The 20971-nt window shown below is 39.3% G+C and overlaps 1 protein-coding gene across 1 annotated transcript; it reads right to left on the minus strand.

Annotated features, from left to right (window-relative positions):
• Window positions 1-625: 625 nt before the first annotated feature.
• On the minus strand, window positions 626-1558 carry LOC118628696 (olfactory receptor 5G3-like). The gene has a single exon (XM_036259630.1). The coding sequence runs from the start codon at window positions 1556-1558 to the stop codon at window positions 626-628; it is 933 nt and encodes a 310-aa protein (XP_036115523.1).
• Between the last annotated feature and the right edge of the window lie 19413 nt (window positions 1559-20971).

Below are 20971 nucleotides of genomic sequence, written 5' to 3' on the forward strand. Positions count from 1 at the left end.
TGATTTTAAGGTTTGCCAATCTGATTGATGGGGGAAAATTGATTTCATTTACTCAAGTAATTGTGAAGTTGAGCAATTATATATATATTAAATATAATATATTATATATTTAATATATCTTATATATTGAATATAACATAATTATATATACTCATAATTTGGGACCCTTTGCATTTCCAGTTGTATCAATTAGCCATTCATTACCTGGTGTATTTCTCTATGTGTTTCATTTTTCTACTGTGCTTCATATATATATATATTCCAACACTTTCCCATTGGGACATTCACGCATAGTGAGACACCTGTTTTGCTACTGTACGCCCACTTTCTATTATTCAACTTTTAACAAGGTCTATGAAACCTTCCTTAATGAACTCTTTTGATCATTCCATTAAAATATTTGCTTTTCTGGTCTGGAATAAATTATCTTCTCATATATAAGAATACATAAAAGTGCTCCTGGATTTTTTTGGCATAAATTACATTTTCTTTTGTGTTCTCCATCATTTCCCAAAGAACAAGATTGATGTGAAAGCCATATGAACAGTAGTAACCCTATGGGAATGACCTGGTACAGGGCACACTCAAGGATTTCCTCTCTCTTACCACCCATTACTGAATCACATTACTGCCTTTTCCTTTCAAACTTGCTCCTGAATGCATTTTTCACCTCCTTGTTCCTCAGACTGTAGATCAGGGGGTTCAGCATAGGGATGACCATAGTAAAAAATAGAGAAACCACTTTATTGATATTAAGAGAGGAACTGGAGCTAGGCAGAACATAGATGTAGAAGAGAGTCCCATAGAGGATGGAGACAGCTGTCAGGTGAGACGAACAAGTGGAGAAAGCTTTCTGCCTCCCATCAGCGGTCTGGATCCTCAGGATGGCCACCAGGATGCAGACATAGGAAACTGTGATGATCAGGCCACTGAGTATCACAATAGCTCCAGACAAGATGAAAAGAACCAACCTGTTGTTCTGAGTGTCGGCACATGCCAGGGAGAGAACAGGGAGAATGTCACAGAAAAAGTGGTTGACCACATTTGGACCACAGAAGGGTAAGCAAAAAGTAAAGGTCTCTTGAGTAAAGGCATTTAGAATGCCCATGGCATAGGGCCCTGCCACCAGCTGCACACAGACCCGCTGGGACATGGTGACCGGGTACAACAGAGGGTTGCAGATGGCTATGTACCGATCATAAGCCATAGCAGCCAGGAGGAAACACTCAGTCACTTCAAGCTGACCAAAAAACCACATCTGTAGAGCACAGCCTACGAAGGAGATGACTTTTCTCTCCAGAAAGATGTCCCACAACATCTTTGGAGCAATGGTTGAAGAGGAGCAGACATCCACAAGGGACAAGTGGCTAAGAAAAAAGTACATGGGGGTGTGGAGTCGGGAATCCATCCAGATAAGGGCAACCATCCCCAAGTTGGCACCCAATGTGACAAGATACACAAACAAAAATATCAAGAAAAGAATCATCTTCTGTGGAAAATGATCTGTTAAGCCCACGAAATAAAATTCAGTCACAGCTGTTTGATTCTTATCATCCATTGTTGGGTAGCAATCTGTAAGGGGAGCAAAAACAATAGCTTTTTCAAAGATCAATAATTAACAAAGCCACGTAGCCTTCGAATTCATCAGCTGCTATTATTACCTATGTCCTTCAGAGAGTGTAAATACTTACTTTTACTGCTCAATTTTACTTTCTTCTTATACCTAACAGTTCAAACATGTAAAAATTATGGGGCTATATCTATGACACCCTTACATGCCTACTATTTATCAAATCATAATATGCTATAAACAACTTATTCAAAAATCATGAGATGTACAATAAGCATTCATGAAATTAGTCATACTCCTGAGTTCTAGGTATGGCTATTTTGATAGTTATCTGTGTAACCTCTGGAATTTATACTTAATGTCAATGGATTTTACTTATGTATTTTACCTATATGGATGATCTAATGTTGCCTAAACAATGACATTAGTTTCCATTTCCTTTCAGTCGAGTGGAAGAATAATGATTAACTCTGAATCTATATCTGAAGAAAATTTTAAAAATGAATACAATGCACAAATTCTTCATGCATTTAGCTTGAACTGGTAACTCACATAACTAAAATGGAAATATCCTTCTACTTCACTCTTATTATCCATTACTTCTTCATCCTAATAACACACTAATAAAAACTCTTGCTCTGCTCTTTGTCATTGTATGCAACATACATAGAGGGAAACATGCCTCATCTGAGAAGAAAAAAAGTATTAAAAATTTGAATTCATTCTGATTTGCGTTTCGGGAATCTTAGGATATATTCCCAGGAGTGGGATACAAGAATAAATTCAAAACTGATAAAAAAAGTTAAATGTAAGTCAAGAACCCATGAAAATCCCAAAAGTAATCATAGGCAGCAAAATCTCAGACATCACACAGCAGAATTTTACTGATACATCACCTAGGGCAAGAGAAACAAAGGAAAATATGAACAAATGGGACTACATCAAATTTAAAAGCTTCTGAACAATAAAATAAAAGAGCATCAAAATAAAGAGGGAGCCCACTATTTGCAAGAACATATTAGCCAATGATATATCTGCTAAAGGATTAATCTCCAAAATATATACTCATACAACTCAACAAAAGAAAGACATGAAATCCAATTAAAAATGGGCAGAGGACCTAAATAGACACTTCTCCAAGCAGGACAAACAAATGGCCAAGAAACATATGTGAAAAGAATGTATGCACTCCTATTTTCATAGCAGCACTTTTCACAGTAGAAAGGTGGATAAAAAGTTGTGGTACATTCACACAATGGATTACATATGCAGCTGAAAAAAAAAAGGAGAAGAAGAAAAAGAAGAATCTATTAGCCTCTTAGACAGCATGGAGGGACCTGGAGAGTATTATGTTAAGCAAAATAAGCCAGTCAGAGGAAGACAAGTATCACATGATCTCAATTATATGTGGATTTAATGAACAAAATAAATTGATGAATGAAATAGAATCAGAAGCATAGAAATATGGAACAAACTGACAAACCTCAGAGAGAAGGCTGAGGGGAGGCAGAAAGAAATTAACCGAAGAATTTACATGCATATATGCATTACCCATGGACACAGACTACAGGGTGGTGAAGGCCTAGGGTGGGATGGGAAATGGGAGGAGGCGGAAAATGGGGGGAAAGGGGAGACATCAGTAATACTCTCAACAATAAAGATTTTTTTAAAAAAAGAACAAAAATATCTGAAGTTATATACTTGCTCACGTATTTTTTTATCCAACAAACATTTTTGACTACCCAGTGAACCTCTGGCCAAGCTCTAGATACTGCAGCCATATCATTGCAAAAGTTAAAGTATCTTTGAAGTAAGTGGATCCTACATTCCAATCACACACAAGACTGTTAACAAACACATAAATACATAATGAATACATGTCTACTAGTACTCTTAGGCTTCCACACGAAGTAACTACAAACTTGGAGGCTCAAAAAGCAGAAATGTATTTCGCACAGTTCTGGAGGCTTCCTCTCTCTGTGTCTCTATGTCCTCCCCTATTTATCAGGTCACAGTCATTGGAGTTAGGGCTCACTCTCATTCAATATGACCTCAACTCAACTTAATTACAACTGAGAAATGCCAGATTTCCAATTAGGTCATATTCTGAAGATCTGGGAGGACATGAATATTTGGGGGATACTATTCAACCCACTGAAAGGTAGAAACATATCACAGAGACCAAGAAGTCCTATGAGGTAAATAGGACTCTCAACTCAAATGGCACCATACGCAAGAGCACAGTAGACAGAAATCAGCACAAGCTAGAATCAAGTGAACATAGAATCAAACACTGGTTCTGCATATCTTTGCATATATGGCTTGTCTTATTAGCAAATGAATAAAAGGAATGAAGAATACTTAGCTCTCAGAGCTATTTGAAAGAGTGAACTAAATAAAATATGCCAAATACCTGTTACATAGTGAGGCCTCATAAAAATTAATCCCCTCCTCCTTTCCTTCTCTTTTTAACGAAGGTTTTCTAGAAGCTTAAGTCACTATGTTTCTCTCTCATCATGATTTCATAGCACTATACATCCCTTTAAAGAGCATTTATCAACTATATTACAGTATTTCCCAACATACAGCAACTTGAGCAAAGAAAATCTGCTTAATTTATATTTGTATCCCCTGTGCTTATCAGAGTGCATGGAGAGTATTAAATAATTGAATAAACAAATGCCAGAGAAAGAAAATTATCACTATAATTTCAACCATATTTTTTCTTCACCTGCATATTTTCCCAGGACAGTATCATGTTACAGTTATGGTAACAATATATATGTCAGTCTGATTTTCAGCAAAGAAACATGGAGAGACCAGGTATAATAACACAAACAAAAATAGTAACAATCTCAGGTGATGCTGGCCTCTCCTTTAGAGATAAAAGAAAGGAACTTGCTTTCTTATCTCGAATACTGAAAGACCTATTATGACAAAGCACTATTATGAACAATCGTAGTTTTACTTTTTTCTCCGAGCAGCTCCAGAAGACAAGTGATTTACTAAGAGATTTAAATTGTAAGATCACAAATTTAAGTTCAAGAGGGTAATACAATTTTCAAAATTTAGTAAATTTGAAAATTGAATAGTTGCTTTTGGAGACACAACCATCAGTTTAGAGGACACATTAGACAGTGATCAGACAACGACTTGTTGAAAATATTGCAGGAAAAATGAAGTGAAGGAGTTGAGCAATTTATCTGTAAAACATTTATACATCTGAGCTTTGTCATCAAACTAAGTTCAGTACATTTTCATAATTCTGAGTAATGGAATTATTTTTTTCTCATGTTCCATATAAACACAATTCAAGATGTTAAAAAAATAAATATACTTAATAAGTTCCTGATTAATACTGCTGATAAAATTAATATTGCTCATAAAATAGAAAGAGGAAAGGAGGAATACTCTATTTCAATTGACCCACAAAAAGTCAAGGTGTAGGACAAAGTAGAACAGTCATCTGAACATTCTATTCAGCGTGCAGCACATGAATCAACAGCACCAGCATATCACAAATGCAGACTCTGAAACCCCACTCCAGTACAACTCAATCAAAATCTTCATTTTGCTCGGTCGGTGTGGCTCACTGGTTGAGCATCAACCCAGGCACCAAGAGGATGCCAGTTTGATTCCGGGTGAGGGCACATGCCCAGATTTTGTGCCCAGTCCCCAATGAGAAACAAGCAGGAGGCAGCCCATCAATGTTCTCTCTCATTGCTGTTTGTGTCTCTCTCTCTCTCTCCTTCTCCTTTCCTCTGTCTCTAAAATCAATAAAAAAGAAAAAAAAATTTTTTTAATCTCCATTTTCTCAAAATCCCCATATGATACACAAACATTAAAGCTTCTAAGCACTACCAGAGTCACGTAAATTTCTCTACATAGGAAGTTCTAAGTGAATCACCTGTGTAAACAAGGATAATTTTTGTCTTATGATATCTAATAATATTAAATATAAACTTGAATTGCCATTATGGTACAACTGTAGTTGGCAAAAGTGGTCATACATTTTATCTCCCCAATAAATTATTTATGGAAGGTCCCTATGGATTGTGTTTGCTTTAGTCATATGAGTCAATATTACTTAATGATACTTCTTATATAAATCTAAGCTTTTAACAGAAGCATGATACATTGCAGATAATATTTTTATTTGTGTATGAATGGGCTCATATACTTACAGGAAAAATAATTAAATAGAATTCACAATTAGTTTTGAAAATGTGCATGACAACAAACCACTAGCAATGGAATGCTGGTCATGCTACATCATCTGATTCTGATTAAAATGAAGGGAATGAATGAACATTCTGTTAGCACAAAAAGACCTAAAGACCTGCTATTTAGATTTAAGAACCATGCAAATTTGCTGTTTAGTATGTAGCATGCACAAGAATAATTGAGCCAAGATATGCAATTTGGAGAGATTAAAAAACTAATTATGACCATGTAATAATAACCATATAATGTTGTGAATTTGGTTTATCGAAAGTTCAGTAGGAGACTGACCTCTTTGATAAAATCCCTTATTTACCTTTTTTAATTATTTCAACATTTGTGGACTTCTGACCTCAGACAAGAAGAAATGAGTCTCTCCAATATGGTGTTCTTATAGTATCATGCATTCTTACTTTATTCTTACTTTCATCCATGAAGATGGATGATCTTTGTCCTTACTAACATGGAGTCTAACACATATTAAATAATTCCTTGCCTTTATTTAACTCTCATATTGCGTAGTATGAAGTACATATTTTTCTTGAAAGTTTGAGTCAGGTGGCATCTGATCCCTAAAGACTTCTGAACATCAGAGACTACATCCATAGGGAATAAATTAAAATAAAATAGATAGTATGGAGTTTGAGCCAATATTACTTCACAATGAAAATTTTCTTTCAAAGTATGGCTTCTGGAAAAAAAATAAATACTTGCATCATCGGGTCATCTTGAAAAATGGGGCAAAGTTCTTTTGAACAAGAAGCAAAGAGACAGAAACTCACAATTCAAATACTACATTTGAAAGTTAGCACAGGTTTGTTTTGGGAGACTGAACATAAGCATGAAAAACCAAATATGAAACAAAAAAAACTACACATAGACAGGAATACTTTGTTTTAGTTTACTTAGAATGACTGGGGAAAGTCCTCAGTTGGGTTAAAAACTCCCAGAGTCCATTTACAGTTTCACTTCTATACAAGTAACATATGCTTAGGTGTCAAAAACTCCATACAAACATTTCTGGTTATCAGTAAAATTTACTATATTCTTAACTTTTACATCAGCTATGTTATGTTATGCCTAAGAACAGGGTTTTACCAAGTAAATTCCATATAAATTCTAATCTGTATGTAATTAGAAGTCAAAACACCTGGAAAATTTCATAACACCCAACATTCTAAGTGTTATAGAAGAGTTTGGATGAGATTTTAAGAAGAGCTGATTTTGGTCTGAAATGTTAGATTATGTCATAAATATAGAGGAAAATCACTATTGTGTTAATTGTCTGAAGTTTCAAAACCATCCTCTATAATTGGTGCTGTGAACTAAACTGTGTTTCCTTAAAAATTCATATGTGGAAACCCAAAACACTGTATGGGAATTGATGCCCCAACCAAATGATTCACCTGGCCAGGGCCACTTTGCCACATCCTTCAGTCTTCAAACTTCCCTTTCTACCATAGCATTCCACTCAAATATACTTATTTTATAGTACATAATATTTAAAGAAATCTCTCACCTGATCCTACTACATATTCCAGGAACTACCTCATCACTACGTTTTAGCCTTTAGTACTGTAGAACTGTCTCCACTCCCTCTCCTGACTTTCACTCTTGGGCATATTGTAAGCAGGGTTTCATCCCCATCACTCCATAACTGCTCTTGTCAGGGTCAGCAACGTTGCCCACATTGCAAATGCAGTGGGAAATTATAGAACATAATACAGTACTTCATATTAGAGATCACTTCCTCTTTCTTTAAACAATGTCCTTAGGTGGCTTCTTAACACAATACTCTCTCTTAATTCCCACCTTTCTTAATTTAAATTGTTGAATTTTTCTCATTTTCCCAGTTTCTAAATTTTGGAAAATGCCAGGGATCATTTTCTGGGCATCTTCTTCTTATTTATCTGTCTTTATTTTTAGAAACCTTCATTTATTCCCATAGCTTTAAATGCCAACTCTATACTAATACTCCCATATTCTATCCCCATTTCCTCACTCCTTCTTAAATCTGAAATTAAATATTCAACTGCCTACCCAGCACCTACCTTGACTTCCAATAGGGAATTAAAATATAACACATACAAATTTCAACTAGTGACTTCTTCAAACCAGAGTAGAGAGGATTTACAGAAGACAATAATAGATAAGAGAATATGTTGAATGGAGCATGAAGGAAAAACATTAATTAAAATACAAAAGAGAAATATCTAATACAGTGAAAAGACCTAAAATGTGTGATTAGAATACCAAGAGAGAAGAAAGAAGGGCAATAGACTGAGGATTTACCAATAAAGTTATAAGATAAAATTTTCAGACTTAAAAAACATAATTAGGTACCAGCATGATAAATACACTATAATGAAAAAACACAACTAGGTACACCCTATTTTAACTGCCAAGGACAAATAAAGAAAGAAAATCTAATATGCACTTCAAGCATGCCAACATTCACATCATGGGGTGCCAGAAGGAGAAGAGAGAGAATAAGAAATTGAAAACCTATTTGAAACAATAATGACAGAAAACTTCCCTAACTAGGTAAAGGAATCAGACTTACAAATATAGGAAGCACAGAGAGTCCCAAACAAGTTGAACCCAAAGAAGTCCACACCAAGACACATCATCATCAAAATGCCAAAGTGAATACAAAAAGAGAATCTTAAAAGAAGCAAGAGAAAAGCAGTTTGTTACCTACAAAGGAGCTCCCATAAGACTCTCAGCTGATTTCACAAAAGAAACTTTTTTATGTAGAACAGGAAGGAGTGGCAAGAGATAATCAAGGTGATGAAAAGCAATGACCTACAACCAAGATTACTCTGTCCTGCACAACTATCATTTAGAATCAATGGACATATCAAGAGTTTCCCAGACAAGAAAAAGCTAAACGAGTTCATCACTACCAAACCTGTATTATATGAAATGTTGAAGAGTCTTCTTAAAGAACAAGATGAAAAAAAAGAACAATAAAATGGCAATTAATGCATATCTATCAACAATTGAATCTACAAAGAAAATGAACAAGCAGAACAGAAACAGATACATAGATACAGAGAACATTTTGTTGCTTCCCAGATAGGTCGGACATGGGGGATGGTAAAAAAGATAAAGGAATTAAGAAATACAGATTGGTTGTTTGACTGATGAACCTCAAAGGAAAGAGGGGAGGGAGGGCAGGATGAGATAAACCAAAAAACTTCTATGTATACATGCATAACCAATGGACACCAACAATAGTGCAGGGAAGGCAGGAGGGGGGTGAGATTTGGGAGGAGGGGGCCAGTGGGGAAAAAGGGGAAGAAACATCTGTAATAAAATCAACAATCAAAATGAGTAAAAAAAATATAATGACAAATAAATAAAATGCATTCAGTATAAATAAAAAGATTATTTTTGAAGGAACAATAATAAAACCATTTGAGTTCCTAAACAAAACATAATTGTTCACAAGAAAAGAGAATAACATTAAAGTCCTAAAGAAAACTTAACAACCAATTAAGAATTCTACACCAAGTAAAACTACATCCATGAAAGTGAAACAAAGGCATATTCAAACAAGATCTAAGAGAAATATTTTTACATAAGCCAGAAATAAAGATCATATTAGTGAGTGTTGTTTAGTCAGAAGGAAAATCACATGTTACAAAATCTCAGGGATGCAGTTAACATATTTTCATGAAAAGAGAAATGTGTACATTATTTAAATTAATAAAAAGCATAATAATGTCTTGTTTAGAAAACTGAAGTAAATGATAACAATAACATACATCAAGAGTTGGGTAAATAGGTTTAAAGTGTTCAAAGGGCCTCTTGTTACCTGGAGAGACACACAAAAACTAGATTCTGATACATCAAGAATTCATGGTGTAACCGAAGCCACCAAAAGAATAGTAAAAAAATGTATAAAACAACAAATAATAGTGAGACTATCTACTCATCACATGAGTCAGAATTTTTATCTTACACTTAAAAGCCACACTGTATCTAAATAGTTGTTGAGATGTATCAGTTTAATACAAAAACGTGCCACATGGTGCTGAAATTTTAGTGAGGAAATAAACAACACATTTAAAAATCACTGTAAGGGCAATATAGGCTAGAAAGTGATAAATGTTATGGATAATGGAAAATGTAGACCCAAGTAAGGGGAAGCTGAGTTTCTTGGTGAGGTTGTGAGGGTAAAAATATATGGAGAAAATCCCCTTATGCTTCTAGCAAGAGGAATAAAAAGAAACATTATTAAATACACCACAGCACTCTGTATTAACTATGCTCATTCTCAGGAGAAACTACTTAACCAGAGCCTAGCCTGAGGTATTATGGCAGTCTAATTGACCTGGGGGGGGGGGGGGAGGGAAATGGCCATATTCAACCTCCTCTAGCCAAACACATAGGAGAAGATGAATGCCTAATGTCAACCATCTCCAACCATTCACATGGGAGAAGGGAAATACAAAATCTCAGACCCCTCTAGCCATCCTGTCCCAACAACAGGGGAGAAAATAAAACAAAACCGAGAAACACTTGGGAAGTTCACAATGCAGAGGCAGAGCTGCCTGAAAGTCTGAGGACCAATCATGGGTCTAGAGAACACTTCCCTCCCCCTTTCCCTTGTCACCACACAACTAAAGGCTGATTTACAGCAGTTCCTTTACCCAGTGCATCACGTCGGCCTATCACGAAGAAACTACAAAGCATACAAAAGGGCAAAAGATGCAATTCGAAGAGACTGAGAAAGTGTCAGATAGTGCAGAAATGTAGGAATTATCAAGGGAGGAATTTTAATCACCTATAATTAAAATGCTTAAGATCAAAAACATTAACAAAAGTGGAAAATGCTTTTGATGGGCTTATTAGTAGAGTGGACATGACTGAAGCAAAAAAAGCATTGTGCTTGAGGATACATCAATAGAAACTTCAAAAACTGGAAAGCGTAGAGAACAAAGAGTATAGGGGGAAGAAAACACGGAGCAGAACATTATAGTGTAAAAGGCAAAAGTAGACCTCAGTACTTAAGTTCTGACCAAGAAAGAATTCAGAGCCAAGGCTCAAACTTGCAAGAAACTGTTTATTCAGCAAGCAAAGTAAAAGTACACTTGAAAGAAAGTTTTGAATGGATAGCTCAAAGAGCTGCCCCAGGGTGTGGGCTGGTCCCCTTCAACCCCTCGGAGGGAGTGAAATGCTTTCTTCTTGGAGCTGACCTATTGGGTCTTGTCTTGCCTTCTCCTGCCTCTATGAAAGTCAGATAGGGTTTTTCTCTAGCCCTGTTGTTCACCTGACTGACAATACTTATTTCCAATATTTTCTCTCCCAATTCTGCCCATTGCTAGATATCCATTGCATGGTCTCCAGGACTTTATGCCTTGGTGACATTCCATTACCTGGTCTCTTGTCTTGCTCTGCTCATGTCTACTGACCTCCAACCACATAAGGGTTATGGGACAGCTGCAAATGGTGTAATATGTGCACAGTTGAAATATAAGGAGAAAGGGAAAGAAAAAACATAAGAATTATTTGAAAGATCCCTGGCAGGTTTGGCTCAGAGGTTAGAGCATCAGCCTGCGGACCAGAGATTCCCAGGTTCGGTTCCTACTAAGGGCAGGTGCCTTGGTTGCAGTATGTCCCCGCCCCAGTTGGGGTCATGTGGGTGGTAACCACTCAATGTGTCTCTCTCTCATCGATGATTCTCTCTCTCTCTCTCTCTTTCCCCCTCTCTTCCTCCCTCTCTATCTGAATAGAGAAGAAAAAAAATATTTGAAACAATAATAACTGAGAATATCCCCAAATTAATCTTAGACACCAAACCACAGGTCCAGGAAGCTCAGAGAACACCAAGCAGGACACCTGCCAACAAAATTTATACCAAGGTGAAGGGATTTCTGGTCAAGGTAGCAGCATAGGTAAATGCAGTATCATCTCCTCCAATAACCACATCAAAATTACAACTAAGCTACAGAATAGCCACCATCAGAACCACCTGACATCAAGCTGAATGGAAGTCCTACAACTACAAAATAATAGAAAAAGCCACATCAAGATTGGTAGGAGGGGTGGAGGCATGGACGGGCTGGTCCTATACCCTAGTGTGGCAGATAAAGATCAGGAGCTTATGCCTGGTGGCCCAAGGTAGAACACAGGCAGTGGCTGACTTTGTGCCAGAGCCAACACACCCAGTGGACAGCTTCAGATCACGTCAAAGCACCACTACCTAACCATCTCCACAGGTGACACACTCAAGGAATAGACTCATTGGGTACCAGAGCACTGCTGAAGTAAATCTTGCTCTTTGTGGTGGGCCCCCGCACAGCTGATCATCCAAGGTAATCAAGTTGGTGGTTAGTGGGCACAGCCAGTTCTTGCAGCTGGTCAGCCTGAGTAAAAGCCCTCCCATTGACATACCAAAGCAATCAAGACTTAATTACAACAGAAGATATAAAGTCCACATGAGGGGTACACCTCGAGGGTCCAGCTAGGTAACCAGGGAGGCTGTGCCACTGGACTCTGTAGGATACCTACTACAACAAGCCACCCTAGGGAGCCTAGGAGACAGAGCAATTCTACCTAATACATAGAAACAAGCACAAGGAGGAAGACAAAATGAGGACACAAAGAAACATGTCCCAAATGAAAGAACAAAACAAAACTCCAGGAAAAGAACTAAACGAAACAGAGATAAGCAATCTAACAGAAGCAGAGTTCAAAACACTGCTTATAAGGATGCTCAATTAACTTAGTGAGAATTTCAAGGAACTTTGTGAGGACCTCAAGAGCATAATAAAGGACCAGTGAAAAATGAGGGATTCACTAACTGAAATAAAGAATAATTTACAGGGAATCAAAAGTAGGGTAGGTGAAGCCAAGAAGCAAACCATCAATTTGGAATATAAGGAAGCAAAAAACACCCAATCAGAAAAGAAAAAAGAAAGAAGAATAAAAAAAAAAAAATGAGGATAGTATAAGGAGCTTGTGGGATAACTTCAAGCATACCAACTTTCACATCATGGCATTACTAGAGGGAGAAAAGAGAGAGCAAAAAAATGAAAACCTATTTGAAAATATAATGACAGAGAACTTCCCTAATTTGGTGAAGTAAACAGACATACAACTCCAGGAAACACAGAGAATCCCAAACAAGATGAACCCAAAGAGGTCCACCCCAAAACACATCATCATCAAAATGCCAAAGAGTAAAGACACAGAGAGAACCTTGAAAGCAGCCAGAGAAAAGCAGTTAGTTACCTACAATGGAGCTCCCATAAGGCTGTCAGCTGATTTCTCAAAAGAAGCTTTGTAGGCCAGGAGGGAGTAGCAAGAAATATTTAAAGTGATGAAAAGCAAAAAATGACAACCAAGATTACTCTACCCTTCAAAGATATCATTTAGAATCGATGATCATATAGTATCCCAGACAAGAAAAGCCTAAAGGAGTTCATCACCACCAAACCAATATTATATGAAATGTTTAAGAGTACACTTGAAGAAGATAAAAAAAAATATGAACAATAAAATGGCAATAAATACATATCTATCAACAATCAAATCTACAAACAAAATGAAGTAGAACAGAAACAGATTCATAGATATAGGGAAATTTTTGTTGGTTGCCAGATGGTAGGGGGTTGGGTGAAAAGATGAAGGGATTAAGAAGTACAAATTGGTTGTTAGACTGATGAACCTCAAAAGGAAGTGGGGACGTGGGGTGGGAAGAAAGAAACCAAAGAACTTATATGTATATGTGCATAACCAATAGACACAGACAATAGTGTGAGGGAGGCAGGAGGGGAGTTAAAATGGAGAGAAGGGGATCAAGGGGGAAAAAAAATGAGGGACAGCTGTAATACATTCAACAATAAAGATAAGTTGAAAGAAAAAAAAAAAAAACTATACCTAGGCATACAATTTTCAAATTATAAGAAAAAAAACGATATAGAAAAATTCTTCAAAGAAGCCAAAGACAAAAAAACACCTCACTAAGGTAAGAACTACTTATGACTTCTCCTCAGAAACCATGCTTCATGAGAATTGGTGACTTTTCTTTGGGAGCCAATATTACCAATCAGATCTCAGTGTATGTGTCACCAGTGGGGAGCCCTCCTTGTCCCCATCACTTACCTATGGAAGTGGAGTTCTCGTGCTGTCTCAAGGAAAGGAGCTTTCTGAGATTCACTCAGGAGGATGAGTAATGTTCATTTTTGTGGAATTAAACCCCTGACTTTCTAATGTCACATTTCCCTCTGTCCTGCTATAGAAAAAGTTCAGCAGGGCTAGAGTTAAGGCCACGGTCCAGAGTCTCTGCTCCATATTGAAGCACAGTCCAGTCAATCATTTAGCTACCATAGCTTGTGTTCCCAGCTGAAGTCCATTGAGTGTGGGGCCCTAATGGCCAGGGGTGAGTGCACGGGGTGAGTGTGGGTCGCAGAGTGAGAGCACCAGAGCACATGAGCAGAACAAGTGAGTGAGAACTCTTTTACTGAGGGTAATAACTAGGAGCTTAACCATTAACCATCAGGTTTTTATGCCCTTCAGTGGCTTCACCCCACTACCCTGCTATCATTTTCCCAGTGCTTTGACAGACAAGCACTTCCCAATGTCACCCCAATTTCACTGTGTATATACCCACCTTCCCCTTTGTTCAAACCCTTCCCCCAGTGATTTGAAGGGAATTAACTGGTGGTTTCCTGAGGTGTGTGAAGTTATTGCTTCCTAGGAAAGCTGCCCAGATCACTATGATTATAATGTTGTCTTCCCCTTTGTTCTCTTTCTATCATTGATATTAATAACTAACTAATTATGACAATAATGTATGGAGGCCTTAATTGACAGAGAATTTTCCTATTGGTATTAGGACTTATTCTTTCTTTATAAGATAAAAAAAAAATTTTAAATACTTACAGGGTAAACAAAACAAACAAACAAAAAATATTCCTTCATTGAATTTCTCTCATTGCCAATTATGAAGAATCAGCTGGGAATACTCCTCACTATGCATTACATTACACTTATAAAGTCTGACTCAAAAGAATATGATGCTTCCCTGGCTGGTGTGCCTCAATGGATAGGGCATTGATATGTGGACCAAAGGATCGTGTGTTCATTTCCTAGTTGAGGGCACATACCTGGAATGTAGTTTCAATCACCTGCCCTGGTCTGGGTGTGTGTGAGAGGCAAGAAATCAGTAACAGTCAAGTGTCTCTCTCACAGCAGTATTTCTCTCTCTCTCTCTCTCTCTCTCTCTCTCTCTCTCTCTCTCTCCTTCCTTTCTTCCTTCCCTCCCCTCTCCTTCAACTATCTCTAAAATTCAATGAAAAAGATATCCTCAGGTGTGGATTAACAATAACAACAACATAAAGATGATGCTAAGAGGAAAAGTAACTATGAGGGCTTTAATTTAGATTGGAAAATATGACTGATTCTCTGAGCAGAAGCAACACTTAAACAGTATATGGAAACCCTGTAGAATTAACCATCTAAATAGGATAGGAAGAGAATTCTCCTAAAGGAAAACTCATTAGAATATCAATAGCAATAACTAAAGCTGGAGGAAGAGAGTCAGCTTGAATATATTTGCATATACTTGGAGGAGAGCAATACAGGAAATGTATAATTATCACTGGCTTCCTGCTATGCTCCACCCCTCAACCCCTTTCCAACAGATTTTGCATCATAATGTTTAAGAAATAATTAAAAAGACAGAAAATACTTCAGGTTTCATACTAGGAAATTATGATCTTAAAAGGTGACTTGTGGTTTGAGACATGTTACATAATGGAAACACAGAATAAAGCCATTTTAAGGCAAAATCTAATTGGGAAAGAAACTGTTGAGCTTTCTAGATAAAAGAAAAAAATGCATTGATCTTTGTCACACTGAAACCATTGTAATTAGCTAGTTATTAATAATAGAAAAGGAGCAAAAGAAAGACCAGACATTATAGGTGTGTCATTGGGCAGCTGCACCAGGAAGCTGCAACTTTGCACTCCCCAGAGAACCACTGGCCCATTCCCTACAAAACATGGGAGGAAGAGATCCAACAAAGAGAAGATAGGTGCATGCCCAGTGAAACCAAAGTGACATGAGGAAGGTATTTACCTGTCAGTCACACCTGGGAGCAGAGATCATTGACCAGAACAGTTGTGGCCACTGCAAGCAGGTGAAAATTTAGAAATACATAATCTCCTAAACAAAGTAATTATGTTTCTTGTGCACTTGTCTTGCTCTTGGCTTCCTACATAGCCACGTGGACCTGCAGGCCCCCACGTTTAAGGGACTGGTGAACAACAGGGAAACACAAATTAAGCTAGCCTGGTGCTGTGTTAGACAGTGCAGACATAGAAAGAAAATTCTGGATAATGGTTCTAATTTTTGCCCTGCTTAAGTTGAAATGGGATTTACTACTTAGTGGGACTTAGGAATATGAAACTATGGAAACTCAGGGGTTTAATTCCACAGAAATACAACTTTCTATAGCATCACATCCTCCTATGCCAGACTCAGATAATTCTTTTTCTCAGCATATCACAAGAAATCACCCCTACTAGCAACCAGGGTAGATAAGGACCTCTCCCTTCCATTTATAACATTAAGTCAAAGATTTAACAATTCTTAGTAAAATGGTGTTAAATTTTTCACAAGACTGACAATTAACAATGTTGATTGCATATAATCTTTGACCCACCTATCTTACATTTGTAAATCTATGGTATAGAAATGTTGCAATGTCATTTGTAGGGGAAATAAAAGGAAATAAACTGCATTTACCACATTAGGAGGAACAGACATTCTTTCTATGAAATGCTGTGCTACAAAATCTATAAAATATAGTTTTATATGGATATATTTAAGAAAATATGTAGTATGCTTTTCAAATTTTGTCATATTTACATTGTGCCATTTTAACAGAATTTTGTTATTTCAAAGTATTTAAAAGAATAAAACTTATGACTACGTATAAAAATTACAGACTCTGAGAAGTGGGAGAAAATGCAGATCCTTCAACAAAGAAAAGGGGACAGATTCTCGGGTCTCAAGAGAAGATGGAGGCAGGCAGAACCGGAGCAAGGGTGAGTGTGTGAGAGTGTAAGCGAATGTGAGAAAGAGTGTGGGTGGACATGAGTGTGGACGAGCAACCTTGAGCTGTGCACAAACACGGGGCAGAAGATTCCTGTGCTATGGACACTAAACAGCAGGCTACTGTGGTAAGCACTTGTCAGGGGGACCCCGCCATTTTGGAAGATTCCTGGTCTTCTCTGGGAGGAGGCAGCAGGGAGCAGCCAAAGCCAAGTAACCTGAGTCCATCAGAGCACCTTGCACCATCGGACACCAGGACCCCACTGTGTCAATGAGGACCAGCACACAGTAGTGTGCTATTGAGGTGCCTGCCTGTTGCAGTAGCCCAAACTGGCCGGGAGCCAAGCACCATCCCCCACAGCAGAAGCCTGATCAGAGCCCAGCACTTTCTCCCACAGTAGCAGTGACTAGATGGGAGTGGAGCCCCACCCCCAACAATAGCTGAGGCCCCAGAGCAGAGACACACTGCCAGCAGCAGAAGCTCGAGAGCGGATATCCATCTCCAGTCAGCAGCAGCACAGATTGCAGCTGAGGCCCATTCCCAGTGGCATCAGCAGAGGCCAATCAGTAGTGGTGCCCCAGTCCAAGCAGCAGCAAGACTAGGGCAGCTGAGACCTGCCTTTGACAACTAAAGCAGCAGATTTGAAGTGCAGCCCTTCCCTCAACAGCAGCAAAGTCCCAGGAGCAGAGCATCCTCAGCCCCAAACAGCAGCAGAGGATTAAGAGCTGGCATCAGCAGTAGCAATGCAAACTGGGAGCTGACACTCACCTCTAGCAGTGACTGATCTGGAGCTGAACCCCACCAGGCAGCAGTGTACCCCAGGAGTGCACCAGTGGGACCCACGAACCCCAGCAGGACACTATCTGGAATCACACACCCCAGGCAGCAGGAGCACAGATCGGCAGCTGTGACCCATCCCCAGCAGCATCAGCAGAAGCTGATTAGGAACAGTTCCCCAGCCCAACAGCAGCAAGTCTAGGGCATCCAAGACCAGCACAACAGACCAATACCAGCCAGCAGTTGTTAATCTTACAGGACCCACAGCAGGCAAAAAGTGCCATACACCAAAACAGTCTGGGAGGCAAAGCAGCCTTATTTGATACACACAGACCTGCCTACATATTCTAACAACTCTCACATGACCTAGAACTACCAGACTGCTAAAATGGTGAGATATAGAAACAACACACAAATGATAGAAAAGGAGGAATCACCAGAAAAAGAACTACAGGAAATGGAAGAAAGCAATTTTCAGATAAAGAATTCAAAGCAATAATTTTAAGGGTGCTCAAACAATTTGGTGAGAACTAGAAGTAACTTAATAAAAATTATGAAGAGCCCAGTGGGAATTATATCAGCTTAAAAAGGTAGAGCTCTGAATAAAAGTCAAGAGGAAATAAAGAATGGCATAGCTGTTATGAAAACCATCTTAGAAGGATTCAATAGTAAATTAGAAGAAGCTGAAGACTGAATCAGTGACATAGAAGACAAGGTAAAAATAAAAACAAACAAACAAAAAAAATACCCAATAGAGTAGCAAATGAGGGGGAAAAAACTAAGAAGCAGGAGAAGAGTTTAAGGTAGCTTTGGAACAATACAACATGTAACAACATTTGTATCATAGGAGTACCAGAAGAAAAAGAATCACAGAAAGGAATAGAGAACCTGTTTGAAGAAATAGTGACAGAAAACTTCCCTAAATTGGTGAAGAAGAAAGTCACACAAGTCCAGGAAATACAGAGAATCCCAAGCAAGATGAACCAAAAAAGACCAACAGCTAGACACATCATAATTAAAATGGCAAACATTCAAGACAAAGAAAGAATCTTAAAGGAAACAAGAGAGACACAGAAAGTTACATACAAGGGAGGTTCCAATAGACTGTCAGCTCATTTCTCAATAGAAACACTGAAGATTAGAAAAGAGTGGCATTAAGTATATAAAGTAATGAATGGCAAGAGTCTGAATCCAAGAGTACTCTATCCAGCAAGACTATCATTCAAAATTGAAGGAGAAATAAGGAGCTTCACAGACAAAAAAAAAAAAAAAAGAAAAGAAAAGAAAAAAAAAAACTAAAGGAATTTACCACCACCAAACCACCACAAGAAATGCCGAAGGAACTGTCATAAGAAGAAGAAGAAACAGAGAGAGAGAGAGGAACACAGACATAAAACAAAAATGGCAACTAATAACTATCTATTGATTTAGAATGTGGTGGAGGAAGATGGCGGTGGGGAGGACTGGAGGAGGGAGGGTGAGTGTGTGAGAGAGTGAGAGAGTGTGTGAGAGAGTGTCAGTGGACCTGAAGGTGGACAACCAAACCCGAGCAGTGCAGAGATGTGGAGCAGAAAGTTCCTGTGCTGTGGATGGAAGCAGCCAGCTACTGTGGTAAGAAGCTCTTCAGAGCGCCTCTCCCTGCGCCGTAGGGAGGTCCCACAATTTTGGAAGATCCCAGGTCTTCCCTGGGAGGAGGCAGTGGGAGCAGCTAGGGCCCAACGACCTGAGCCCACCAGCACACCTGGCAACATCGGACCAGTACACAGTAGTGGAGCTCGCAAGGTGCCTGTCTCGGAAGCTGCAGAGAACTCAGAGCCCAGCACCATCCCCCATAGTAGCAGCCCAATCACAGTCCAGATATACCCTCAGCAACAGAGGCTGGAGAGCAGACATCCATCCCCAGGCAACAGAAGCACAGACTAGCAGCTGAGACCCATCCCCAAAATGTACTGCAAAAGCTGAGCTCCACTGGGCAGCAGCACTCCCCAGTCACCAGCAGCGGGACCTGGGGCTCCACAGAGGCCTGTGCGGTCCAGCAGCTCACAAAAGCAGCTGGAAGCCAGAGCCCCAGAGGGACTGGTGTGATCCAGCTGCCTGCCCGCTGGACCTACAGGGTATGGGGGCACCAGAGAGGCCTGTGCGACCCAGTAGAGACTGTGCAATCCAGTTACCCACAGGACCTGTGGGGTGCTGAAGCACCAGAGAGGACTGTGTGACCCAACAGAAACTGTGCGATCTAGTTACCCATGGGACCTGCGGGGTGCTAAAGCACCAGAGAGGCCTGTGCAACCCAGCAGCCCATAACATAGGCATAGAGCCAGGTCCCCAAAGGGACTGTTTGATCCAGTTGCCCACGGGACCTACAGGGTACAGAGGCACCAGAGAGTCCTGTGTGACACAGCTGTGTACAAGATAGGCATAGAGGATGTGACAAAGGAGGCAGAGGGAATGGAAGCTACACAGACAATCTTGCAGGATTAAACAGGAATTACAACTAAAATAAAGACAAATCCTCAAAAAAAAAAAGCAGCAGGACAGGACCATATAACCAGGGACACTGGGAGGATTCGTGGAGGCACGAGAGGGTGGTGGGCTGGGAGCCCACATACAGTCTTAGCTGTGAGCAGTGCCCTTGGGAAATAAAGACCAAGCCTGCTCCACAGTGCAGAGAGCTAGAACAGAGCACTAAAATAGCTACAGCCACTCACCTGTGGGCTATGGCAGAGGGAGGGCAGACTGAGCTGGAACTCTGTGGGGACACCTGGGATTTGAAGGGCACTCAGAGTTTTTGCTGAGTTGCGGCCACAAAAAATGGTGGCCAGTGTCTTCCTTCCCTGAGCTGTGAGAAAAAGCAGCAGTTCCCCCCCCCCCCCCGCCCCAACTCGTAGATTCAGCCTTTTCCGGGTGAGGCAAAGAAATGAAAATTGAGGCTCATTAACAACCAGTATCTACCCCACTCTCTGGAAATCTTCTTATGCAGAACACCAGAGCTACATTACAAGGCACTGACTAACTGAGACTACTGGCCACCAGGAAAAAGCTAGAGGATAACTGAACTATTCCTGGGTTTGCAAATCTACCCAGGAAAGTAAGACTTGACAATGGTGTTTAATGTGAACCCACCCAGGCTCATCCAAACTCAGTAGAGGGAGCCACAAACAGCAGAACACCAACACCCACAGGAAAGATTTGGCAGGCTCCAAACCCAATGAGATAGCCAAAATGGTGAAACAAAGAAACAAATCCAAAGTGAAAGAACAAGAGAACTCTATCAAAGATGAGATCAATGAAATGCAGCTAAACAAATTATCAGAGGTAGAGTTCAGAGCCAT

Source organism: Molossus molossus, unplaced genomic scaffold (assembly GCF_014108415.1).
Source record: "Molossus molossus isolate mMolMol1 unplaced genomic scaffold, mMolMol1.p scaffold_m16_p_13, whole genome shotgun sequence".
NCBI lineage: Eukaryota > Metazoa > Chordata > Mammalia > Chiroptera > Molossidae > Molossus > Molossus molossus.